Source organism: Armigeres subalbatus, chromosome 3, assembly GCF_024139115.2.
Source record: "Armigeres subalbatus isolate Guangzhou_Male chromosome 3, GZ_Asu_2, whole genome shotgun sequence".
In the NCBI taxonomy this organism is placed as follows: Eukaryota; Metazoa; Arthropoda; class Insecta; order Diptera; family Culicidae; genus Armigeres; species Armigeres subalbatus.
In genome coordinates, this window is record NC_085141.1 from 34,607,669 (window position 1) to 34,635,413 (window position 27,745).

General features: G+C 41.3%; 3 protein-coding genes across 3 annotated transcripts in view; 2 read left to right on the forward strand and 1 right to left on the reverse strand.

The window, feature by feature from the left end:
- The window catches only part of LOC134224711 (transcriptional regulator ovo-like), a 107,526-nt gene extending 97,716 nt beyond the window's left edge, over window positions 1-9,810 (forward strand). Inside the window, 8 exon segments of the mRNA XM_062704241.1 lie at window positions 1,826-2,346; window positions 2,410-2,990; window positions 7,485-7,704; window positions 7,794-8,050; window positions 8,108-8,269; window positions 8,345-8,540; window positions 8,687-8,773; window positions 8,865-9,810. Coding sequence (XP_062560225.1) covers window positions 1,826-2,346; window positions 2,410-2,990; window positions 7,485-7,704; window positions 7,794-8,050; window positions 8,108-8,269; window positions 8,345-8,540; window positions 8,687-8,773; window positions 8,865-9,056 — 2,216 coding nt within the window. The 3' untranslated portion in view covers window positions 9,057-9,810.
- A 13,388-nt stretch (window positions 9,811-23,198) lies between these two features.
- Window positions 23,199-25,257, reverse strand: LOC134227959 (zinc finger protein 436-like). The gene is made up of 3 exons (XM_062709675.1): window positions 25,000-25,257; window positions 24,023-24,938; window positions 23,199-23,531 (listed from the first exon to the last, which is right to left on the reverse strand). Exons 1-3 carry the CDS (start codon window positions 25,108-25,110, stop codon window positions 23,233-23,235), a joined length of 1,326 nt encoding a protein of 441 aa, XP_062565659.1. The 5' UTR covers window positions 25,111-25,257; the 3' UTR covers window positions 23,199-23,232.
- Window positions 25,258-25,924: 667 nt separating this feature from the next.
- Window positions 25,925-27,529, forward strand: LOC134226154 (10 kDa heat shock protein, mitochondrial-like). Its single transcript, XM_062706742.1, has 2 exons — window positions 25,925-26,105; window positions 26,590-27,529. Exons 1-2 carry the CDS (start codon window positions 26,103-26,105, stop codon window positions 26,887-26,889), a joined length of 303 nt encoding a protein of 100 aa, XP_062562726.1. The 5' UTR covers window positions 25,925-26,102; the 3' UTR covers window positions 26,890-27,529.
- Window positions 27,530-27,745: the final 216 nt, after the last annotated feature.

Consider the following 27,745-nt stretch of genomic DNA (forward strand, 5'->3'; position numbering starts at 1 on the left):
CATACAACACTTTTCGAAAGTCCGCCTCTGAAATGAGTTATTGGCTGAATACTAAATGATAATGAAATGATAAGTTCAATCCCTGATCAAGACTAAAGGTTATTACTGTTTGCCTTAAGGCTTATTCTATGAGTAGAATGATGTGACTAGAATCAATTTCAGCTATTCTCACGTGAATGAACGACTATTCTAACTTCATTCGAGCAATTTCACGTCACTCTACTTGTAGAACAAGCAAACTTATCTCAAAACGGCCAATGGTACACAAGCTAGGTAAATTTCCCGCCTTCAATCAACAAATTTGTCAACAATTGAGTAGTTGATCTAGTTATTACCCAAATACATGACAACAAGCCCACCAGAAAATGTAGTTTAGGTTGCCCAGTGACTGGGGCGAGTTCATCATTCAGAATCGAGCGTAGCATCATTTCAAAGAATAAACAATACCCCCAATGCACTCCTCTCATATATTGTTCAAAACTGACTGCTGCTACCCGATGACCCGGTTCTCCACTTTCAACTGTGTGCCTATGCAATATTCATGACCACCTCCCAATGAAAGAGTTTTGAGTATTGTTCAAATCAAAACGTTCAGCTTCCAGTCGGCCGCATAACGTTAAACCAATTCCGGTATGTATCGATCCATCCACATCGTCGCGTCGTTCGTCGCGACGTGGGTGGCAAGTGGCAGCTCTTTGTACGTAGGCGTTTCAATCGACTCTGGTTTAGCTGGGCTACTGCATCCCTATCGACAGGACAGAATCGCCGCGAGCAAGATGAACAAACTTGCTTTGGAGGGCTATTCCGGTGTGAATTTTATTTGACAACAACGTTTAATATCCGTGAATCTATTCTATAACAAAAATAATTCTACCCTGAGAAAAATAAATAAAACCCTGAGCCATTAGTCCCACTATAGTTCTCTTAGGAATCAGTTTATAGACAAATTCCATGACATTTTTTTTTCTAAAAAGCCCTGCTACTGGAAAATATCAATGATTATATCACCGTGTGAAGGGGAAGTGGGATAAGATGATACGTTTATTAACTTTTTTTGGGCTTATATGGACAAACGTTCGGAGTAAGCCGACCAAGGACCATGCTGCTGGACCAACATAACACAAACATAACTTCTCCATATTGATATGGATTCAATATCAATATGGGACAGCTGTGCTTGGGGCGGTGCCGCGGTGGTGAACTTATTTGATCGAGTTGTTTTTTGTACTTCTTGAAATGATGATGCTATGCCATTTTTAGTTTGGTTTTGTTTCAAATCATTTCTATATCGGGCGAAACATATGTTTATGATTATTGCTTTATAAATAAGCATACAATAAAACAAATAATTCTAATGGAAGTCGAATTTCAAATGCGATTTTCAGTCACCCTTTCATTGCCATTCATCCCTCGCAATAAAAATGTTAATATGATACTCACTGATAGCATAATAAACGTTGGCTATACCGCCCTACAGAGCTATTTCAACCCACTATCCCCTATAAAACAAATTAGATTATAAGCTAATTCATCAGACTTGCTGCTCGTTTGAATGGGCTTGGCGGAATGAATGGAATACCTATGAAGTGGCACAGCACATGATCTCAATCATAATAATCGCTGACGTATTGGTATCGAACGATGATGCTGATGTGAGGATTGCAAGAACGGTGATTCATTACTGATGAGCGATGGCACTCTTTCGCTCAATCTCGGATCAAACTAGCGTAATCTAATTGATTCTACTGTGAACTGCTGATGATAATTCTGATGAACGATATTACATGAACTAGTATTTTGATATCAATCTTTGTTTCTTCTACAGATGTCGATGTGAGGACAGAGTCGCGAATCGATCGCAGAGGCATCGGAAGCCCGCACCAAATAGAGCAGCAGGGTTCCTATCAGCATCACCTTTATCAGAACACACTATCGCGTCGGAACTCCACCGGAAGTAGTGTGCTGAACAGCGGAATGAACAGCCATACGGCGGCCATCAATCTGCAGTCGTCCGGTCAAACAGCAGTCGTTGGTCATCATCGAGGTTTCTCGTCAACCGTCGTAGCCGCAGCCAATTCGGCCGCCTCGGGCGATTGTCCATGGTTCATGCCGCATCAGATGCCACCGACAGCACCGGCGCGGCAGCACAAAAGACCGGCGCCACAACCGGGGGTTGGTGTCCCCGGTGGTGGCGGCGGTGGCATGGGACACGTGGGAATGCAACCACCACAGTTCATTAATCCACCGCCGGCACCGCAGCAACAGAACCAACAACAACAACAACAACACTCGCCCCAGCAACATCAACACGTGGCACCACCGCAATTACCTCCTCACAGTGTTACTGTAAGTTACCTAAAATATATGTGACAATCGCCTATGAAAATAACTTATCTTACACTCTTACAGAGTAATCAAAATCTAAATTCCATCCTTCTGCCGCCGGCTCAGCAACAGCAGCAACATCACCAACAACCCCCACCAACAATGCACTCCGGAGGAATGATTCCTCCTGTGCATCACATACCAAAATCCCCCAACCAGCACAACATGCTAGGGCCCTCGGGTCTCCAGCAAGCGGCGCAACATCACCAGCCAACGGCACAACACGGTGCCCTGGGTAGCCATCAATCGAATCTCATGTCCACTTCTATGAACAGTGCCCAGCTACAGAATCACATCCTTACCGGCCAGCAGCAGCAGTCTGCGTCTACAGTTCAAGGAGCGGCGGCGGTAGTTATTCCACCGCATCCCGCTCAGCAGCAGCAGCAACCACAGGTGCCACCGGCACCACACGGGATGTCCAACTCGATGCATAGCCAAATTGGTTTGCCCCCGCCACCGTCGGCGGCGGCAGGTGGGACGGCATTCGACAGCAATGGAGTGAGTTGGGTTGGGCCCGGTGGCGTGGCTACGGCGTCCCTTTCGCCCACAGCGGCGGCGGCCGCTCAAAGGAGGGCGGAAGTCAATGCCAAGCTGAATGCGATGCCGTGAGTATTTTCTTTGGGTTACATATATTTAAATTGAGTTTAACTTTAATTCATTTCTTAATTTTGTACCGTGACTTATTTCGACGAAATATATATCTGTAAAGATTACAGGTGAAGACCAGAGTTGTGCTGAATCATTTTCAGACAATAATAATTGCAATTTTCGTGTAAAAACTTTTCACGTGAAAAAAGTAAGCGAGTTGTCGCCGATAAACACAGAATTTTCATTCAAACATTAATTTTTACTATCAACAACTAATTGTCAACAGTTCCGTTATATCTTCTATTTGGCGTTATGGTTTCAAGGTAGTAAGGAAAAAGAGTTCAAAATGTAACGGTAAATGCTTCAAATCAAGATTCGATTTTCAAACGATTCTTATTCGCTGGAGAGTTTTTAACACTTGATAATTTGAAAGTAAGATCACGGGTGAGTTTTGATCTAGAGATGGTCGGGTTTTACATTTTGCAAACCCGAACCCGACCCGAACCCGATTCATTAATTCCTTTCAAACCCGGACCCGACCCGAACCCGAATTAGTTCAACTATTTAAACCCGAGCTGGACCCGAACTATTTTGTTTTTGTTTGTCAAACTAGATATTTTATATTTCGCTTTACATCAAAAAGGATGTATGCCCAAATAACGAAAAATCCTCAAATTAACCAAAAAAAAAAAATCTCGAACCCGTACCCGACCCGAACCCGACATTGTACAAATTTCCCAAACCCGACTCGAACCCGTCGGGTTCGGGTTCAGGTCAGGTTTCGGGTTTGAAAACCCGAAACCCGACCATCTCTATTTTGATCATACTCGATTTTTTGAAAATTTGATTTTCCCATCTCTGGTGAAAACATTCTTCTAAAAGAGTCTAATAATTTTATTTCCTTTTTTTGTGCTTGCTAGAAACAATTTCTTCAATTTTTTAGATGAGCATATTGAGAAATTGTTTTTGATTCATAAAATATGAGCATAAGAATCGAAGTGCGAATACGAACACAGTTCAACCCAATTCAGTATAAATTCTTTTCAAGGTTTTGTAATAGGATGTAGACATACCTACTTTTCTATGCAAGTCGCTGTGCCCCGATAGTGTGATATAGTTAATTAAAGTTTTTGAATATGTTTAAATATCGAGCCGCAGTCAAAACTAGACTTGTTTTAGACTAGGTTTAGTCTAGGTTTTTTTTTTAAACTTGGACATCTATATCCTTAATCGCGTCAGCCCTTTGTTGACGATTTGTCGACACTTTTCTTTTATTTCCTAGTTGACTGACCTAGTCCTAGTTCTGAAAGTTTATCCCCAGAAGGCGCTCTTTCTGGTGAAACTCAGATTTCCTCATCACCAAGCCAAGCAGAATTTTTATCAGCCGATCAATCTTGATTCAAATGGTCGAATTTATCGCGGAGGAATATTTGGTTTGTTTGCTTTGTTGACCTTTGACCTACCATAGCTGAAGAATTAGAGGATCATCAATTTCTCCTCTCGAACGGCGAGCAGCGTGAGCTTTACAAGCAATTTGTGTTTCAGTGGTGAAGATTATCGGCTTTGTTGGAAGCCTCTGGAACTCCAGAAAATAACATACCGTTGACGCTTTGCCGAGCATTTTGTTTATTTTCTAATAGTCCTTCTGATCTACATAAGGTGCACCTTCTGATGGAACTCCGATACCTTCACCAGCAGGTCCAGCTTATTGAATGTTGGTTCAAAATTTATTAGACGGTGATCATTTCTCTTCCACGAAAACTAGCACGTGACTATTCAAATTTTGTATATTTCGTATATACTATATTTTGACGTGAACCTGGTCAATATTTTTCAAATGATATCTACTCGGGCAGTGTCCGGTTATTAGGCCAGTAAAGATGCAAAAAGCTCTCTTATTGAGCTTCAAGAACTTTTCGGTTTCCGTCAAATGGGGTGACTTACAACATTTTTTTTTTAATCTTTATGAAAGTGATTTTTGAGTTTAAACAAAGTTCATCACTCGACTTGCAACACTTCTTAGGTTTCTTTCACCATAATTCTAAAATAGGAGCATTTATTGTAATGAATGATATGAATATCGGCTTTATCGGTCAGTTCTACTCAAAGTATGAGGGAGTAGATAATTGAAAGATAATTTAAAATTGACAGATTGGAAGCGTGTTGATTAAATTCGATATTTGAGTTAGCCAGAGGAAGAGCTAAGAATTGCTCTGCATATTTTTCGCCCAATTAGTCAAAAACAAAATGTGTATAGTAATCAAGAGGCGTACCCTTTACTAACTTCGGAATAGGGGTGTGCACCGCTGTCGCCGTCGATATTTTTGCAACAACGTCGCATGTCTTATTTATTTTATTTATTACCAGACTAAGGCCGGAGTGGCCTGTGCAATACATAAAAGTATTCTCCATTCAGCTCGATCCATGGCTGCACTTCGCCAACCACGCAGTCTGCGGAGGGTCCGCAAATCGTCCTCCACCTGATTGATCCACCTTGCCCGCTGTGCACCTCGCCTTCTTGTTTCCGTCGGATCGTTGTCGAGAACCATTTTCACCGGATTACTGTCCGACATTCTGGCTACGTGCCCGGCCCACCAACAGCTGATGCAACTCGTGGTTCATTCGCCTTCTCCACGTACCGTCCGCTATCTGGACCCCACCATAGATGGTACGCAGCACTTTCCTTTCGAAAACTCCCTGTGCGCGTTGGTCCTCCACGAGCATCAACCAGGTCTCGTGTCCGTAGAAAATTACCGGTCTAATGAGCGTTTTGTAGATAGTTATGATGCGTCTCCGAATTTCTCTGCTGGTATCGTTATCGGCGGTCACCAGTGAGCCCAAGTACACGAATTCTTCGACCACCTCGATTTCGTCACCACCGATAGAAACTCGTGGTGGGTGGCTTACATTGACATCTCTTGAGCCTCTTCCTATCATGTACTTCGTCTTCGACGTGTTGATGACTAGTCCAATCCGTTTAGCTTCGCTTTTCAGTCTGATGTAGGCTTCCATCCTCTAAAAGTTACGTGCCATGATATCAATGTCGTCGGCGAAACCAAATAACTGAAGGACTTCGTGAAAATCGTACCACTCGTGTCAATCCCTGCCCTTCGTATTACTCCCTCCAAAGCGATGTTGAATATCAGACACGAAAGACCATCACCTTGCCGTAACCCTCTGCGCGTTTCGAAGGGACTCGAGAATGCCCCTGAAACTCGAATTACACACATCACCCGATCCATCGTCGCCTTGATCAACCGTATCAGTTTATCCGGAAATCCGTTTTCGTACATTAGCTGCCATAGCTGGTCCTGATCGATTGTATCATATGCGGCTTTGAAGTCGATAAATAGATGATGTGTGGGGACGTTGAATTCGCGGCATTTCTGCAATACCTGACGTACGGCGAACACATGGTCTGTGGTAAAGCGTTCAAACATACATCTCGCCTGGTACTGCCCCACGAACTCTCTTGCAATTGGTGTTAGTCGGCGGCATAAAATTTGGGAGAGTACCTTGTAGGCGGCGTTCAGCAATGTGATTGCGCGGTCGTTGCTACTATCCAGCTTATCGCTCTTTTTGTAGATGGGACACACGACACCTTCCATCCTCTCCTGCGACAGAACCTCATCCTCCCAAACCTTGGTAATTACCCAGTGCAGCGCTCTAGCCAGGGCATCATCACCGTGTTTAAACAGCTCTCCTGGTAGTTGGTCAACTCCAGGGGCTTGATTGAACTGTTTTCATTGTTAAATGGAAATTTACTTTCTACGCAGACTTTATTGAAGATGCCCTCCTTACGTAGACGAATGTAGACTTTCATAGCCCCCTCTCTTCTCATAAAAGGTTATTTTTTATTTATTCAGTTATAAGGCAGTAGTGGTTCATGGCTGTACGTCGCCAGCCACGCAGTCTGCGATAAGACTCTGCAAATCGTCTTCCACCTTATCGGTCCACCTTGCACGCTGTGTTCCCCTCCTTCTTATGTCCGTTGGATCGCTATCGAGAACCATTTTCATATTATAGTCCGATTATAGTCGGACATTCTAGCTACGTACTCGGCCCACCACCGCCTAGCTCTTACGGCTTCTTCAAGACAAATGTTCAGACATCTAAATCAACACCCGCACGCAGTGAGTAGCGGAAGAGACCCCAAAACGCCCCGCATCAGCTAGATATATTGTTTTACTGTTGCATGGGGTGCAAATACTCATGAAAAATCGTTACAGCTTGAGACAAAGAATGTAGTCTTTGCTAAGCTAGGGCATATTGCCCCCCTTTTACTAAGGAGTTAAAATGAATGCGGGGTTGATTCGCTGAAAGTTTAATTCAATTAATATGCAGCTGAACAGGAGCGCCAGAATACAGATTTAATAGATTTTTATAACCGTATGTTATTCGTAGGTAAAAATCTATCATATATCTTTTTTTTTTCAATGTTCAGAGCCCATTCTCTCCCTAATTTTAGCTACAGAAATCCAAACTTAACTCGTTTTCAATTTCAAAATTAGATGGTTCCACGGACGGATAAAGCGCGAGGAGGCGGAAAATCTGCTGAAACCCCGCGAGGACGGATTGTTCCTGGTGCGCGAGTCAACCAACTTCCCGGGCGATTACACGCTGTGCGTTTGCTTCAACGAGAAGGTCGAACACTACCGGATTAAATACGCCGAGAATAAGCTAACGATCGACGACGACGAATACTTTGACAATCTCGGCCAACTGGTGGAGGTGAGTGGAGAAGCTGAGCGCATCATTATCCAATTTGAGACTGAATTGATTCTGATTATCTGTCAATTGTGGCTTTTTGTTTCATTCAGCACTACACACTGGACTCGGACGGACTGTGCACGAAACTGATGAAAGCCTTACCTAAGGAGGAGTTTTGCGTCAAGGACTTCCAGGACAATGGCTGGGAGATCAAAATGGAAGACTTACAGTTGAAAGAGAACATCGGCAAGGGCGAGTTTGGCGATGTTATGCTCGGCATTCTGAAGGGTGAGAAAGTGGCCGTAAAAGTGTTGAAGGACGCCGGTAGGGCGTCCAATAAGTTCCTTGCCGAGGCGGGTGTTATGACGTGAGTGCAATGACATGTTGTTTAATATGTGTTGTGTAACTTTTTCGGATATTGCAGAACCCTCGAACATGAAAATCTCGTCAAATTCATCGGATTAGTGTTTCACGATAAGTACATATACCTGGTGACAGAATACATGAGTAAAGGTTCCCTAGTGGATTATCTTCGATCGCGAGGCAGACAGCACATCACTCGACGAGATCAAATCAATTTCGCTTTGTGAGTGATCTTCACACAGCACACACATGCTTGAAGAATACTTTAATGGATAATACTGTTTCTCCCCTAAAATAGTGACACCTGTGCCGGAATGGAGTATCTCGAGATGAAGAAAGTCATCCATCGAGATTTGGCAGCCCGGAATGTACTTATTTCGGAAGAGTGCGTCGCAAAGGTATCCGACTTTGGATTGGCACGGGACGAACGGTACACGGCTGACATCAGCAAGCTGCCTATCAAGTGGACGGCTCCGGAGGCGCTCAAAGAGGGAGTGAGTTATATAATATCGTGTTTTTTTATTAATTCATTTTATTAGTCTATTTAATCTAGAAAGCAAAACAATTTGAATTTTAAAGATAAATTATAGTTGTTTCATATTGTAATATCCAAAATTTAAAAAAATACTTTTTTTTTCAGAAATTCTCCAACAAAACCGACATGTGGAGTTTTGGAATTCTTCTGTGGGAAATCTACTCATTCGGTCGAGTACCCTATCCCAGAATCGTGAGTGTCTCTTTCTTTTATAATTCCAACATCTTGCTCAAATTCAACCTAATGGTATACCATTGAACCCCATCTTTCTTTACACGTGCAGCCTCTCGCGGATGTGGTTAAGCACGTTGGCAGCGGCTACAAGATGGAAGCCCCCGAAGGCTGCCCGCCGGAAATTTACGAAATGATGCGCCAGGCGTGGGATCTAGTCCCGGAGAAGCGACCCACCTTTGCCGAGTTGAAACGGCGGCTGGCCATCTGCAAGCGAGAAACGGCCAATAACTACGTGACGTAGAAAGGTAATATTGTCCCAGTTAGGTTTACACCGAGCTACTGCAGCATGGCTGCAGAAGTGCTGTTGTAGACGCCACTTATGTTTAAAACGAGTCTGAGCGAGTGCTTCTTCAGCCGTTTTCCCCATCCAAAACCACGCTGCGCAAGTAGTAAGTACTATTATATTATGATAGTGGATGACACAGGAAGAACATAGATGCCATTTAAGTAGGGAATACTATTTCTGGTAGCCTCTAAAGATACCTAAAATGACTGTAGCGGAATGTATTGGGGAACCTGTTGATTGAGGCAAAGGTTCGAGAGAATTGTACAGAATAAGTGTTTCTTGTTTTCGTTAAGATGGTCTTTCGTTCACGCTGGCTAGTTGCGCGTGTTTTATGTAAGGCCGGCATTTCTTTTTTATCCTTTGGAGGATCATACTTCCGTTCCCTAATCATATGCTAGGAAGCAAAAGTAACCGTAACACAATGTATATAATCAGCAGGAAGAGTCGTCTAATCTGTTAATAGACATGTTCAGAAAAGTGAAAAGATTTGGTGATTAAGAATTAACTTATTAGCCCCGGTCGGAATGAAAAGTTTTCTAATAGTGGCATATAAATAGTTTGCGTTTCCTGAAAAGTATGGATGAACGATTTCTTTGTTTGTTTGTGATAAGTTATGATTAAGCAAGGACAGGATAGTAACAAACAGTCAGTTAGTTCCACATATCATCAGTTTATTTTGAATGAAATCTAGTATTGGTTTTAAACATAATTTTTGTTTAGTATTTGGGCTTCTTGAGATGCAAGGAAGATTGGACGAAAGAAAGAAGAAAAATCCCCGATGTGTCGTTTATTTATTTCCATTGATCGCCCAATTATAATGGTGGTCATTCGAATAATAGCACAAACACTCACTCAAAAAATGTGATCGTGTGCAGCTGTTGATTACTAGTTTTCCTTCCCTCTCAAGTGTCCAATGTTTATTTTACATAGAAACCAGTGCAAAAACGTCTGCACAGAAAATAACCAAATCTGGACAATCAATCAAACTGCGCTAAACTCTAACCGTTTTATAATGCACAAATGCGTCACAGTATGGAGGATAGCTTTTCAACAGTGAGTTTTTCATCGGATTTTATAAACAAAGAGTTTTTGGTCAGCCAACCTGAATCATAGCACACATTTTTTATTTTTACAATAAATGCTTAGTACGGTAGGTCTTTGTTGCTATAATTTCTAGACCAACATTTGAAAAGGCCGTGGCAGCAACAATTCATTCTTTGAGGTTCCTCGTCTACATACATAACTATACACCTATGTCATAGACAAAGAATAAATTTAGGCTGTTATATCCTTTTCAAGATTAGACTTCTATTTCAGTTATCGTTGTCAGTGTAAGTGTGAATTTATTTTGAGAGGTGCTCTTTTTACCACCACCTTCATTTCCCATTCTGGACTTATTTCTCCCAGTTTGGTGAAAAGGCGCGAAAATCCAGCTAACAAACAACATGTAAACATTTTTGTACACAGGAATGAACGTTTCAGCAAGACTAGACTCAATCTAATGGAGTAAAAACATGCTGGAACTTTGTAGAGTTTCTTCTGACATTCGCACTAAGCGATCAGCTTACTGAACTCGGCCGTATTTTATACGATTCACTTAATTTTCTTCTTTGTACATTTGATACAACTTGATTCATACGTCTGCGTCACACACCATTTTCTAGTGTACTGCCCGTAATCGTATATCTGTTCCATATGAATAATGGGTTGTGAAAGATAGGAAAATATGGTACTACAGGCAGTATAGATATACGCAGCACTTTTCGCTTGAAAACCCCGAAAGCTTTCCGGTTTGCCTTCTTTAACGTCCACACTTCATGTCCGTAAATAATCACCGGTAAAATCAAAGATTTATACAGAGCAAATTTCGTTTCCGTCTGCATTTTGCGGGACATAAGTTGTTTGTGTAATCCATGAAAGGCGCTATTCGCAACCTCAATACGTCTTTTGATTTCACGGGAAACGTCATTGTCACATATTACAAGCGTTGCAAGGTAAACAAATTCATCAACAACTTCAAACACAACCCCATCCAACAGTACCACAGCACCAATACCACAAATTCTCCCTCTATCTCTACATCTCTACCCGCAACCATGTACTTTATCTTGGTACACTCTGAAAAATCTTCACGTCATATTTACCTGAAAACAAATGTGGTTCTCATCCACCATACTTTTCACGTAAGAGTGACCTGAATGACAAGTAACCTGAACAAATTTTAGTTTCCTTGAGTTACGTGATTTATCCGGTGACTCTGACTGGATCTTCCAGTACTAATGACGTGAAGCTTGAAAGTAGTTACGTGTTTGATCAGGTGAACCTGACGTGATTTGTACGTACCGGTTACGTGAAATTTTAGTGAAAGCTACAAGACAGCAGTTAACCACTACATGTTTTGAAATGTATTGCAATATAGTGATTTTGGAATGAATGCAAAAATGAACAGGGACTGCCCATAAAAGGGAATCTTTTTCGCGTTGTTGATGCATGATTTTGATTTTGATGATGATTTTGGAATGAATGCAAAAATGAACAGGGACTGCCCATAAAAGGGAATCTTTTTCGCGTTGTTGATGCATTGATACATTGAAATGCCGTCATTTGGTCATTGCGCTTTGGAGTTACCGCAGAAACAGTTTTGAAGAAAAAAAAAGTGATCGGCGGATGTTGAATGGAATTTATCAGATTTGTTGAGAAATGATGTCAATGAGAATCGCTGAGAATTTTAAAACCAGTTACTTGCTCGAAAATTGCTAATATTGCCGCTGTTTATTCACCAAAAAGTAGTGGCACCTAGACTACAAATTTTATACTAACGCGACCGGAAAACTGTATACAGTTAGCTATAGCTCTAGACTTCCATGCAGCTTCCTTTTCTTCCACATAATTTTTCAAAGAATCTAATAAATTTTATCCAACCTCCGTTGATTTTTTCCAAGGAGGAAAAATGCAGGCACGGAAAATATCCACCTAGATGCACCTGAAATATCACTTACCTCCGCGAAGCCTCATTATGTTTAGGTTATGTATCAGTCATTCTTGTTTACAATGCAGGTCTTCCGCAAATGCCGAAGCTGCAATCACACTAACACAATCTCACTTAAATTGTTTACGTGGGTATACAGTCATATTCGCCAAGATTTTTAGTAAAAGTTACGTGAATTTCAGGTGAGCGTTACTAACGTCACGTAACAATCGTCGTTTGTCCAAGACAGACGAGTTACGTGATTTTTCACGTGAATATGACGTGATGATTTTTTAGAGTGTAGAGTTAAAGGTTAGGCCTATCCCCTTTTCTGCGGGACAAAAGCATCCGCTACTGCAATGCGATCAATCCAAATCAGGTCGATGTCGTCCGCAAAGCTCAGGAGCATATGCGACCGTGAGATGATGGTGCCAGATCTACTAATCGCGCCATCGAGTGCAATGTTCAACAATGAATTCGAAAGTGCATCACCCTACTTCAATCCCTAAGCTCACAAACGAGGTTAATCCCGGATTCCAAAACTAAATGCACTCGCGTTTTCAAGGGCACTCCATTCAAAGCGGAAGTAACGTACAACTGTGATCCTGTCTTAAGTGATATCAATGAAAAACCAGTCTAACCAATGCTATATGCTTCGTTATACTGGAGGAATAGTGTTCATTATTGATGGTTATCCTAAATCGCGTAGGCGTATGCAGTAGTAGCCATGAAAGGGTATTGTGTCAATGTATTTACATTTTCCATAGATGTATTATTATTTAAATACATACTATGTATTATAGCTGCTGACAACGATAATTAAACTTTTGTGTAGATGTATCCATTCAGGCATATTTGCTACCCGTTCCGGTTCGAGAAGTTGGGTGGTAAAGAAAGTATCCTTCTGAATTCAACTAACCTAGAAGAGTCAACATGGAAATCGGCATCCAAAAATGGAACGAAAGGAAACAGCAAGCAAAAATTAGAAATCCATACAATAATTAACGATATGATATTCATATTTGTAATTTATTACCTTACACCCTATGCATTATTATACTTGGATTGCGCGAGCAGAAAAAAGGAAATATAGAGTAGAGGAAAAACTTCTCGAAAAGAGCAGCTGATGTGTTGAGTGTAAAAAATCAACTCTGTAGTTTGTATGCAACGGAAATGGAATACATGAAATCTATTCGATCAGTCATTTTCAAATAAATATGTTACAATAAAATTGGAACACAAAAATAAGCATCAAGTAATTCGTAATTCTTGTGAATTGAGTTCAAGTTACAATAATTACAGACTTTGAAATGAAACTAATTGTACTAGTTTCTTTTTTTGAGAGTGAATGTATTTCTGTGTGTCTTTGTGACAGTTGTGAAAAATGTAGGTGTACAGTTGTATGTGTGAGATGAATTTTGGTTGATTCGAGTGCATTGTTTTAGAGGAATTTTAATGTGTTTCATACAATGGAAATGGAAAAGGTTACTTGTTATACGATGTAAAAAGAAAATAGTTTCTCCTATTTCGACATTATTCCAACTGCGAATTTACAGAATTAGGCGGAAAAGGAAAATAACAATTTCAAAACATTTGATTTTGATCGATTTTTCTATTTGGTTGAATTCTCCATGATTGTTGTTTTCTTTTTATTTGTTTAGAGATTTTTATTGTTTTATTAATATATTTAAATCAAACTTCTACTACAGGAGGAACAACTAAGAAACGTGTAAAAGTGTTTGTGAATGTACATAAAAAGCAAAGATAAAAGCTAACGTTTTATTCAAAAATAACATAAAAGAACATAAATCTGTTTGAAAGTACTTAACTTTGGCTCATACACACAAAATAACAAAAAAATGAAAATAAATTACAAAATTACAGAACAACTGGAGAACAAGAAAAGTAAGTCGAACACTATCACAGCCTTTCTCGCTCGTTACCATTCCAGTAAACTGTTTCCTTCAATCGAAAGACGAATAAAATTAATCATTCTAAAAATGTTGAATTTATTGAAACAAACCGAAAGCTTTATGAACAGCTAGCCATTCCTATTTTTTTTTTCAAGCATCCAGTGAAGCCAAAATATTCTGATGAAACGTCATTTCTCTAGTTGTAGTTAAAATTTTGTTCTAGATACTGCTACTACTTTCAATAGGAGCAGCTATCTAACTCGAAAAATATCATTAAACAGAGAAAGCGATAGTCCAAACATAATTCCTAATTAGCAAAAAAAAAGGTAGTTTGTTTTAACTTTCATAGAAATATTGAAAAACAATCAACAAAGGAAAGAGTTAAAATTTGGAAGAAAATATCAGCTATGAAACAATGACAGTTCAAAACGAAACACTCAAATAATATAGCGAGAAAAACAAAATCAGCCAATTATAGAGGAAATAGTTATTCTGGAAATAAATTAAAATCAAAGGTTCATGCAAAAAGAAGCAACGTTTACAAAAGAAACAAAAACTACGAGCTCAACTAAAATGTAACACAAAGCAAACAAACCAATTAAAAATCATGCGGATAATGACGAGAGTGTAGAAAGAAAGAATGGCATACGTGCATATTTCCTTTACTTTTAAGTAATGCCAAATGCATACCGAAAAACAGATTGCAAACATGTTGACCATAGGCAGACAACAAGAAGAAGTGAAAAAGGAAACACACATAACTCGAAACTTAGAATAAAAAAATAAGCGAAACTGAATAAACGTCCCCGATGCTATAGGAAACGAGGGAAGAATGAAGCTGCAACAATTTCAACCAACCAACTACAACACAACTAGCATACAATCTATAAAATGAAGCATATGATTCAAAACTGAAAGGTGGAAAAAGCAAACATAATAAAACAGAAAATAAGAAAAATCAGCTGTAGTGTTTTTGAAAATAAAAAACATTTTCTAATTAATGGAATAGTGGAAAAGAACGTAGTCCCTTAAAATCAATGAGTCCACACTTCACCTAGTGGGCAGGGGTCTTATCCATGGGCGTAGCCAGGATTTCAAGTAGAGGGGGGGAGGGGGGCGGACAACTTTTTTAGGTCTTCTGAATTGTAGTTTTACGGGCCCTCCTTAGCCGTGCGGTAAGACGAGCGGCTACAAAGCAAGACTATGCTGAGGGTGGCTGGGTTCGATTCCCGGTGCCGGTGTTCGAAGAAGAAGAAGAAGAAGAATTGTAGTTTTATAGGAACACATGAATATTAGTGCATGGTACTATTTCCTTCTAAGTTCCAAAAACTTTGAAACCCCTAACCAACAGTAAAGGCTGGATCACATTAGCGCGTTGCGTCTAGAGATGGGCGCTCCGCTCAGGAGCTGTTCGAAAGATTCGCTTCCTTACATTGAGCTGATGAACCCTGGATCTTTTTTAAAGAACCCCAGCTCAGCAGCTCACTTTAAATTGATGAAATCATTGTCAAACACGTGCCTAGAGAAGCTCCCTCGAGCGTACGCACTCGAGTACGCGCGCTGTTGTATTTTGTACAACGCAAATGAAAATATCACGCTCGCGGTACACAACACAAGCGAGCTTGTATGAGCATTCCAGTCCCGTACCGCGCACGTGCTGATCGTTTATTATTTGCACCTCAAGCACTATCAAGCCAAGCGACAGCACCATCTTCATCTAGCCAAGCAACAGAAATCATTTCTGCTGCAGAAAGAAATAAGAAACACACAAGCAAAAATAATCTAGCTTGCCGTCTATTTCTAAACGCATACCCACATACTCGGCGTTACGAACGGACACACAAAAGATACCTAGTAGTGCGGTAGCGAACGAACCGTACCAAGCAAAAGATCCGAAGATCCGAACAACTCTCAGTTCCGCTCATGTCGTCGTCCAGCTCGAAATTGCTGTGACATGGAAGCGAGAGCTGCGCTACCAGCTCAGATCCGTGCGACACGGATCTCGATTCGGATCAGTCGCTACCGATTCTAGCGAATCGTGTGGTTCAAACGAACCGAACTGGGAGTTGTGTCTTGCACGGAGCGGATCTTTTGCTTGCGACGGGTTTTCCCGCTACACGCTTAAAATCAATAACACAGAGATATGTTTGCTTTACATAAAATGGACCTAATGCAGAACAGCACCTAGATGAGCGACAGTTACACAGCCACAAAAATAGCTCGTGTGATTTTATTGAAGATTGGATTTCAATATTTTCAACAGTATTTGGTTCCTCATGAAACAAGGACTCTGTACAAACGTTTACACGTTGTAAAGGATCGTTATAACGACCGTACGAGGCATTTTTGTGCCTGTGTAATTGTCGCTAATCTAGGTGATGTTCTGCATTAGGTCCGTTTTGTGAGAAGCAAACAATTATTAAAAAATCCTGCATTGTTCCATAAGTCTAAGAAAACTAGAACCGTACATCTGAATTTCTAAACAAATCCTCTCTGAAATAATATCTATATATATAAAAATGAAATGGTCTGTGTTCGTATCCGCATAACTCGAAAACGGCTGGATGAATTTTCTTCATTCCTTCAGCAAATATGTTCGTTATCGTTTCCGACGCGTTTATATGATATTTCCTCATGCGAAAATCGTGCATAGGGTTGAGCAAATAATGAAAAACTAAAATTAAGAATCGTATGGAAATTTCGCATGGGTAGTTCACAACGCGCATTTTCGCCTACTATGCAGGACAACGTCTGCAGGGTCGACTAGTTTATTAAAAAATAGGCATAAAAAACAATATGCAAGCTTTCTCAAGGAATTTCTTCGACAATTGCTCCAGGCCTTCTATCAGGGATTCTTCGGCAATGTCTTCAGGAATGCCACCATCAATTTTGCCATGAATTGATCCGAAAATTCCACCATTATTTACTTCAAGAAATCCTTCACGAACTCCACGAAGTTATAAAAAATTTACCGTGGAACTCCTAACAATATTCCGTGGAAATTCCGCAGAATTGCCAAGAAACATTCCTGAGAATTTCGCGAAAATCCTCGTTTCTTCAGAAAATGTTCCGGAATTTCTTCGAGAATTCCCCGAGAGTTCCTCCGGGAATACCACCGGCAATGCATCCTGGAGTTTCTCCGGGAATTCCTCCGGGAGTTCCACCAGTAGCTCTTCTAGCAAATCATTCAGGCTTTCAGGAAATTATTTAGGCTTTCTTCAGAAATTTGGCTGGAAATTCCTACCGAAGTTCTTCCGATAGTTTTTCTGGGAGTTACTCTGGGACTTCCTCCGGGAGGTCCTCTAGGAATTAAGGGAGATTCTCAGGCAGTTCAGATGAAGTGATGCGGTGGAAACCCATTAGCGAACGAATCTGTGTGTTGAGGATACGGGGCAAATTCTTCAATTACAGCCTGATCAACGTTTACGCACCGACAAACGATAAATCCGACGACGTGAAGGACACGTTTTATGAATGTCTTGATAAAGCCTATGGAGAGTGCCCAAAGCATGACGTGAAAATTGTTATCGGAGACGCCAACGCTCAGGTCGGTAGAGAGTCCCATAATCGGTAGGGAGAGCCTTCACTTCGCTACCAATGACAACGGCCTACGGCTAGTAAATTTTGCTGCTTTACATCCGAAAGCACACCTGGAGACACCCAAAATGGTGAAACTTGCAACCAGATAGACCATGTTCTGGTGGATGGGCGCCATTTCTCAGATGTTATCGATGTGCGGGCATTCAGAGGTCCGAACATTGACTCTGATCACTACCTCGTTGTCAGTAAAATTCGATCACGGTTGTCAACTGTATCGAACGAAAGATCACAGCGAACGATGCGTTACAATATCCAGCGATTGTCGGCGGAAAAAGTATCGGCTGAGTACCGCCAGAAGCTCGACGAACGGATAAGTGCAATCAACGTTAGCGACAACATCAACGATCTATGGGAGTCGATCCATGGAGCGGTGAGCACAACAGCACGAGAAGTGGTAGGCACTGCACAGAGGCGACCCAGGACGGGTTGGTTCGATGTGGAGTGTCAGAGAGTGACAGACGAGAAGAACGTTGCCAGAAGCCGGATGTTGGTGTCAGGTACCCGATCGAATAGAGATCGGTACAAGGAAGCAAGAGCAGCCGAAAAACGAACCCACCACAGGAAAAGAGTACGAAGAACAAGTTATTAGTGAGGCGCAGGAAAAATGGAGCAGAACGATATGCGGAGGTTTTATGAGTCTGTCAATGGCGTGCGGAGAAAGACAGCGCCATCCCCCGTCATGTGCAACGACCAACAAGGGAATTTGCTGACAGATAAAACTGAAGTGGCTGCCAGGTGGAAGCAACACTTCGAGACTTCGTTGAATGGAGGAAGTGACGGTGCATCGGTGAACAGAATAAATATTAGCGACGATGGACAAGCTGTGGAGTTACCTACACTAGATGAGGTTAAAAAAGCTGTCAAAGAGGTGAAAAACAATAAGGCTGCGGGGAAGGACCAGCTCCCGGCTGAACTTCTCAAACATGGCAGTGAGCAGCTTTATGAAGTTCTGCACCATATTATGTCGAAAATATGGGAAGACGAGGAAATGCCTGCTAGCTGGTTGGACGGCCTCATTTGCCCTCTCTTTAAGAAAGGGCACAGACTGGATTGCTCCAATTACCGAGGAATAACCCTCCTTAATTCGGCGTACAAAATTATGTCCCGTATTCTGTTCAACAGATTGAGACCGCTTGAAGAGTCCTTCGTCGGCGAATACCAAGCAGGTTTTCGTGAGGGCCGATCAACGACGGATCAAATGTTTACCCTGAGACAAATCCTTGATAAATTCCGGGAGTACAACTTGCAGACACATCATCTGTTTATTGATTTCAAGGCGGCGTACGATTCAGTGAAACGGAATGAATTATGGCAAATTATGCTTGAACATGGTTTTCCGGCGAAGCTGATACGGCTGATTCGTATAACGTTGGACGGATCGAAATCAAGTGTAAGGGTTGCGGATGAAATATCGACGTCATTTGTTACCTTAGATGGATTAAAGCAGGGTGATGCACTCTCGAATCTACTGTTCAATATAGCGCTCGAGGGAGCGATTAGGAGAGCTGGTGTGCAAAGAAGCGGTACCATTATCACAAAATCGCATATTCTCCTGGGATTTGCGGACGATATCGATATTATCGGGATTGATCGCCGTGCCGTGGAAGAGGCTTTTGTGCCTTTTAAGAGGGAGACAGCGAGGATTGGACTCACGATCAATGCCAGCAAAACGAAGTACATGGTCGCTGGCAATCAACGTGGGTTCATTAGTGGTTATTATTATTTATTCAGACTAAGGCCGAAGTGGCCTGTGCGGTATATAAGAGTCTTCTCCATTCGGCTCGGTCCATGGCAAGTCAGGGTCCGCAAGTCATCTTCCACCTGATCGATCCACCTTGCCCGCTGCGCACCTCGCCTTCTTGTGCCCGTCGGATCGTTGTCGAGAACCATTTTCACCGGGTTACTGTTCGACATTCTGGCTACGTGCCCGGCCCATCGCAGTCGTCCGATTTTCGCGGTGTGAACGATGGATGGTTCTCCCAACAGCTGATGCAATTCGTGGTTCATTCGCCTCCTCCACGTACCGTCCGCCATCTGCACCCCACCATAGATGGTACGCAGCACTTTCCTTTCGAAAACTCCAAGTGCGCGTTGGTCCTCCACGAGCATCGTCCAGGTCTCGTGTCCGTAGAGGACTACCGGTCTAATTAGCGTTTTGTAGATTGTCAATTTGGTACGGCGGCGAACTCTATTCGATCGGAGCGTCTTGCGGAGTCCAAAGTACGTACGATTTCTAGCCACTATGCGTCTCCGAATTTCTCTGCTGGTGTCATTTTCGGCAGTCACCAGTGAGCCCAAGTACACAAATTCTTCTACCACCTCGATTTCGTCACCACCGATGCAAACTCATTAGTGGTGGTGGTAGCGAAATAGTGCTGGATGGTGAAAAATTTGAAGTGGTAGAAGAATTTGTGTATCTTGGAACATTAGTGACGTGCGATAATGATGTTACCCGCGAGGTGAAAAGGCGTATTGCAGCTGCAAATAGGGCTTATTACGGACTTCGTAACCAGCTTAAGTCCCGTAGTCTGCAAACGAAAACAAAACTCGCGCTGTATACTACTCTGATTCTTCCGGTGGTTTTATACGGCCATGAGACATGGACGTTAAAGGAGGCTGATCGGAGAGCTCTCGGAGTGTTTGAGCGTAAGGTGCTGCGGACAATACTCGGCGGTAAACAGGAGAACGGTATCTGGCGTCGTCGCATGAATCACGAATTGTACCAGGTGTATAAAGGGCTGGATATTATTAAGCTTATACAACACGGCAGACTACGGTGGGCTGGTCACGTTGTTCGTATGCCGGAAGAACATCAAGCAAAGATAATATTTAGTAGAGAACCCGGAAGAGGCCGCAGGCTTCGTGGAAGGCCGCGTACACGATGGCTTTTTGCAGTTGAAGAGGACCTGAGGGCGCTCAATGTTCAGGGCGACTGGAAGCGATTGGCCCAGGATCGAGTCCAGTGGAGAAGGATACTCCATTCGGCGTAGGTTCATCGAAGAGCTGTAGCCCATCAAGTATCAAGTATCAAGTAAGTATTATGCGACACAAATTACTAGCAGGGAAACTGTACCAGTTTTGGTCAAGTTCCTAATTTGGCCAGTTTTTCGCATAGCTTAGCTTAGCTTAACTTAGCTTGATTGACAGTACCCATCATAGTTGCTAGTCGTGATTGGCCGAGAAACAACAAATAATGCACAGCTCACCAATTGAATAGTTTTCTCGGGACTAGAAAGCTATTCTCGCTGTTACATGCTTCGGAGTTTCTTTTGATTCAAGACCAATAAGCGCACTGGAAAAGAATAGTATGTTAGTTGGGAAAGAAATATATTGGGAATCGCCTTGGTAAGCGACTAATTATTTCTTTTGAACGACGCCATATTAAAAAAGAGGAATCCTTTGCATCTCCATGAGCACACTGGAAAGGAATAGTATGTTAGTTGGGAAGGAAATATTGGAAATCGCCTTGGTAAGCGACTAATTATTTCTTTTGTACGACGCCATATTCATGATGATACAAAAAAGGAAAAGAAACGCGTGTCTTACATATACCAAATTTGGTCACCTGTCAGTCGCGCTACTGTTATAGCAGCGCGTTTAGTAGCGACCGGTAATCTTGCTCTAACATACGCACTGCACAACGCTTGCTCGATGGCTGCTGCATTGATGATAGCGCTTATTTCGACCGGTGCAAAGCGCAATACATGCGCATGAACCACCGAAGACCAAAAAGATAGGTATTTTAATATTGTCCCGACGAACAAAACAAGCACTGCACTTACTTGCTCGATGGCTACTGCAAACTATTGAAGATCTCGCTTGTTCCGACCGGAGCAAAGCGCAATACATGCGCATTAGCCACCGAAGACCAAATAGATATTTCATTATTTTCCCGACGAACAAAAAACGCACTGCACTTACTTGCTCAATGGCTACTAGGGTGGTTCAAAAAAATGATTTTGCTCCACAGTGCTCATCTGATTCTTTATCATGTTCTGAGTATCCTCTGAAATTTGAGCTCATTTGGATTAAAACTGATTTAGCACAAGCGATTTCAAGTTAGCATGCAAATTAGTATGGGGAAATTTATTTTTTCATTATACTGTTGATGACGCTTCCCCATTAAGCGCAGGTTAAAAGAAAACCTACATAGCTAAAAGGAATACTCAACATCTTTCACTCAGTGAAAACCGCATCTTAATTGATCGTTCCAATAATTAGTAATCGAATTTGATCTATACCATAGTTTTCTGGAGCTAATTGCATAACTCCTCAACAGGCAACATTGCTGCTCGTGGCGCGAAAGATAGCACCAGAGCATAAAATATTCACTTTCATGAAGCATTTCGCTCCGAGTTTTGACAATCGTGTTTTGATTATTCAAAACATAGAATGACTTACTCAGTTTACTTCTTCATAGATTCATTCAATTGATTACCACTGAGTATGGTAACTGCGCGCGAAAAAAACATAATTAGCCTTGATTATACTGACATTTGCCGCTAAAAATGCCCCTTAATTGAACGTCGGGATTAGATCTATGCGTGTATTTATTGCATGTATCATGTGTTCAATTTTCCGATTATTTATTAATTTGTGGAATTCAAATCAATAATCACTGACACATATTCATTCCGAATATTAACGGTGCAGAGCCGAATATGAATATGTTTAGAAGTGAAGTGACAAAGAAGGCCGGTGGGCTTCATAAAAAATAATCGAATATTTAAAGCTCTGGATAGCACACACAAATTCAGGCTACTATGTTGCACTGCACGTTTCAGTAATGCCCTCAAAGAAGTTTAACGATCATGACTAAAGATTCGAAACCTGTATTAAAATCGATTACTCATTTACTGGGGCGATCAATCAACATGCGGTTTTTGTTGGTTGAAAGCTGTTGAGTATTCCTTTTAGCTATGTATAGGCTTTCTTTTAACCTGCGCTTAATGCGAAGCGTCATTTACAGTATACTGAAAAAATAAATTTCCCCATACTAATTTGCATGAAAACTTGAAATCGCTTGTGCTAAATCAGTTTTAATCCAAATGAGCTCAAATTTTCAGAGGACACTCAGAACATGATAAAGAATCAGATGAGCACTGTGGAGCAAAATCGATTTTTTGAAGCCGGAGACGAGCCAGCCTAACAAAGACAAAAAAAAAAGATTTATTGAACCACCCTAATGGCTACTCACTAATTTGGCTAGTTTCTCGCATAACCCAAAAAGTAAATCAATTTTTGATGCCTTTATTAGCTCTAACAGGAGATATCCCTTATTTCTTCACTGTTGAAACTGATCGATATTTTTTTTGAAAACATGCATTTTTCATGGTTGGCCGGTACACTTCCCCTACTTGTATTTTTTTTAACTTGTAACTTGTAGATAATATTATTAGTCTAATTATGCTACAGGGCCCTAGAGGGAGAGTCATGACTTGCTACTCGCCGATTGACACCCTGGGGGAGTGAAACTATAAACACACGCTAAAGGCATTTTAATCAAACGCCACAATTACCTGAGAGACGTGACCCATCGTCGTTTTTTTTTAAATCTTAGATGAAATGTGCTAACTAGTCTCAAAGCTTTCTTTCACAAAATATAACGCGTTCCAAATCAGATTCAAAACTATTTGAACTATTTATCTATTTAATGTGTTTTTGAATGGCGCTTCAGTCCACTGCTGTCGGCAAATTTGGCCGGACAGGAACTGCACTTGTACGGCTTCTCACCACTGTGGACACGCCGATGAATAATCAACTTACCGGACGAGTAGAATCCCTTGTCACATTCCGTACAGCGAAAAGGTCTTTCGTTGCTGTGTGCTCGATAGTGCACTGTTCGTGAATAGTGCGTCCGGAATCGTTTCGGACACTCCGAACACGCATAAGGTCGCTCGCCCGTATGGTACCGAATGTGGTTTTTTAGGTTGCCACTTTCGGCGAATCCTAAAATCAATTGCATTTGTTGTAATAAAATAAAATGAAAACTTGAATAGTATAATAGCTATGCCGCGACACCAATATTGTTTGAATGTCTCGTCCTTTGTCTAATGCTAGATGTAAGTCTGTGCGACCACCTGTCTTACATAAGGCTATGAGTATTCGAACATTCTATAAACAGTGTATGTACATTGTCTTCCTTAGATTAATAATTCAACATTTTTGCTGGCCAGTAAACTCCAGTGCCCAACCCTCGTTACAGTGTTAAAAAAGAGGTGTAGCTAAGGGGAATGACGGCTTTGGCAGGTTTTGTTCTATTATTTTCAGGGGGGTTTTTTATGACTGATTATGCTCAAATTTGGCATAAACATTCTTTGCATATCAAAGAATATTGTGGCAAAATTCATAAAATTTGGTCGACAAAACCCCCCCTGACAATAATAGAACAAAACCTGCCAAAGCCGTCTTTTCCCCTATGTAAATATTAATTCGATTACCTTTTCCACATTGAGGACATAAATATGGTTTGGCCCCGACGTGGGTTCTCTCGTGTGCTGTCAAATTTCCGCGCTGGTGAAATCTCATCTCACAGTATTGGCACTTGTAGCGTTTCACTGCCGAATGGATTCTTATGTGACTGCGCAAACCAACCTTGTCCTTGAATGTACCCTGACAATGCGGACACTTGTACGGTTTCGGCTCAGACATGTGCTGAGTTTCGTGTTCATACTTTGCAGCGGGAACGGTGAACTCCTGAAAGCAGTACTCGCACATGAGATTATGAACCGTTGGAAGTGTGGCCAATGCGCCTGGACTTTGCTGTTCGCCACACTCGTCGGTAGATTCAGCCGCCGGATGGCAAACTTTCATGTGTCTATGTAGAAACTGAAGCTTCTCGAATGTTTTACCACATACCTCGCAGCGGATTGATTGGGATTCATCCGACACGGAGCCAGCATCTTGTGTTCCATCAACCGCTTCATAAGAGCTAGGTTCAATATCATTTGTGCAATTCGCTACGTTTGGTTCACTTGATTGAACCGGTAGAATATCACGTAGCGTTACTTTCTTGTCGTTAATCTCGTCCTCTTCTAGTAACTCCGCGTCGCGATCTTGGTGCTCTTCTCTTTCAGCATCCGAAATATCTGGCCGAATAACCAAATGCTCCTCGAGAATGTCTGTGTCGGAAATTGTAGTGGAAATTTCTGAGTTCCGAACAATTTCCGTTTTCGGTGAAATAACTGTCTGTTGAACTAGCGCGTCTGATTTTTGGTCTTCGTCTTCGGATCGAGGCCTCAACGTTGAAGGTCGACTAACTCGAAGGATATTGTTCTGGATGCATTTTTGTTTAAAGAGATGAGCTGCTTTCATATCATCATAGCAGGGAATGCAGAGAAAGTCTCCATGTTCAACCTATTGGGAAACGTAATTGAGGATGTGTGTACAACAAGCTTTGGATTAATAGGACGTATACCTCGATTCCGGTGACGGAAGTGAACATTTGATCCAGCCCATTAGGGTGCTGATAGATGGCTACCATGCCGGAACCTCGAGTTCGGCATGCCACACACAACGCACTAGTCATGGAAAACAAATTTTTAATTCAACACGGCAAATAACGATAAAACTAATTAAAAATTTCCATTGAATAAAAAATATAAAATGTTTTTGCATACACGCAAGGTTTGTTTTGAATACATTTTGACAGTTTTTCTTCAAAATCATAACAGTCAGCTGCATGTACACCAGATTTAGGGTAACGGAATGATTTATTTTCTCCATTTTCTCACCTTTACCGACAAAAATGTTAACTATTTTTATTAGTTAAACTTATTTTGTAACTTTTAAAGGCTCTAACAATTTGAATATGGAAAACAAAACAGGGGCATGTGTGAACTGGCTTTTAATTTTTTTTCAAAAATGTTAAGGGTTTTTTTTTGGAAAGGTGCGGACTTAGTTAAATAATTTAAATTAGATGAAGCATTGATTGAGCAAATTTAAAAATTTGACGGGAAAATTTATTCTTTTTATTATGAGACTTGCTGGGTGACTGCGCTGGTTTATTTTTGACGGGAAAAAATAGTTCAGATTACGTTTTATGTATCACAAGAACTTGATATCGAAGTTTACCCATATATTATTTTTATTTATTATGACTTAAAGTAAGAAACCTCGTAATCTTAACATATGTCCATAACACACTGCAGTAAACTGAGATCCATTTTACTTTTAAACCCCAACCTTTTCAATTTGTATAAATAAGTTACGCCATTAATAAGTGCTTCGGCAAGCGAATGGACTGAAATGATGTACAGCCCTATCTTTCACTTCGCACGACACGCACACAACCGAGAATCCGCACAGTTGTTCACAAAACCTTTTTCTTCTCTTGCTTCTTTTATTTCATCATTCGCTGTCAGATCGTCTTTCTGGAAAGTCGCGTGGTAGACGACTCCAAGTTCCTCGTCAGTTCGCAATCTTCTGGTTCAGTGAAAATATTAATTAAAAACTGTCCTAGTGTGGATCATAGCATTTGTTAATCTAGCATCATCAATTTAGATCAAATTTCAATTGAAGATGGTAAGTTTGTTATATGTTTATTTTCTTTCTAAACGGGATGACGAAATTTGGAGTAATTCGTGATTATGATTTTATTTCGTGTTGAGAGCAAAAAAGATAGAACATGCTTTAAAATTTGCATGTTCAATCGTCCTGATTACGTAATAACACCGGCTCATGTTTCTCTTCACTATCATCATGTCTGACAAATTTCTAGAAGCAACCTACTTATGCTCTTGGCAACAGCATGGAATTTCGAGGTTATGTTAATGCAGGGCTGGAAGAGGATTATTAAAATGTTTTAAGCTACCACGCTTGACTGCAATAATAATTATTAATCGACTTTTTCTATCGCAAATGACAAAGTTGTAATCCAGAATCTTTCAAAAAGTACCGTTAAGGAAGGGCTTAAATAAGTAATTTTGATATTACGTAATTTTTGGACATTGTCCTTCTATGTTAGAAATTCGGTACATGTTTGTTATTTTTTTTTCTCTTTCCTCAGGCATCCAAGCGTTTGATTCCTCTTTTGGACCGTGTACTGGTGCAACGCGCTGAAGCCCTCACTAAAACCAAAGGCGGTATTGTGCTCCCGGAGAAAGCCCAATCGAAGGTGCTGGAAGGGACCATTGTAGCCGTCGGACCCGGTGCCCGTAATAGTCAAACCGGTCAGCATGTCCCATTGGCAGTGACGGTTGGCGAGAAGGTCCTGCTGCCAGAGTATGGGGGCACTAAGGTAGACTTAGGCGACAGCAAAGAGTACCATTTGTTCCGCGAGACGGACATTCTTGCCAAAATCGAATAGAACCAGGGGTACGACGGTGATTGTTGTCCTCGGAAGGGGATCAATTTCATCCGCATACGTCATCCGACGAGGAAGGGAGAGTTGGTCGAGGTACGACTTTGAAAGTTTTATTTGAATAATTCTAAGATTAAGGGCGATCGATGGCTTCTTTTGTTTTGAAAAGGACTCTGGAATGTGGTTTAGTGGTAATTGTTCCGTGTGTACATAGTAAACGAGAAATCAACTGAATGAATGTTTCCTTGGATTGAAGTGCGCGTTACCAGAGCATTTGCATTTAAATCGATTGGGCTTTGTTTGATGCTGTGCTTCAATACATATAAATCTCCGATAAGTTATCAGCCGTGTGGACCACCAAAGATTGCAGGACCATCTTTGCTGCTCCTTTCACGTTTGAGCTTTTTCTCTTTGAAATACGACACAAAAATCTCGAAGAGAAGACTTGGAGCCCCGTTTTCTTCTGTAGAGGTATCGATTGCTAGGTTACCGGTGCATTAGAACGAAAGTTGTCCCGTCTCGAAGATTTGGCTTCAGGGGTAGACTGCGCGCGCGAATAGAGATTGAATATCGAATAGATGAAACTAGGAGTACGATTCTATTAGTTTATTTTTCTGGTAAAAATAAAAGCTACACAAATTTACAAGATCGAAACTGCATACAGGAGATATCCGAAAGCCGATGCATTATCAAGCCTATGAAAAAATGTGATTCACTTCATGCTTTGTCCTTACTTTGGAGCCCCGCACTAGCCCAACACTAAAAGCGTAGGCTGCTCCATGGCGAAAAAATCTGAAACTGTATGTTTCAATCAACGATATTCTATAAGAAGCGATTGACCGTGATCCAAACCGTGAGCTGC

Coding starts and splice junctions, on each gene's coding strand:
- LOC134227959 (XM_062709675.1), bottom strand. CDS start 25,110: ATGACTAGTGCGTTGTGTGTGGCATGCCGAACTCGAGGTTCCGGCATG. Junction 24,939..24,999: donor CTTCCGTCACCGGAATCGAG/GTATACGTCCTA, acceptor GTTTCCCAATAG/GTTGAACATGGAGACTTTCT. Junction 23,532..24,022: donor ATGTCCTCAATGTGGAAAAG/GTAATCGAATTA, acceptor AATTGATTTTAG/GATTCGCCGAAAGTGGCAAC.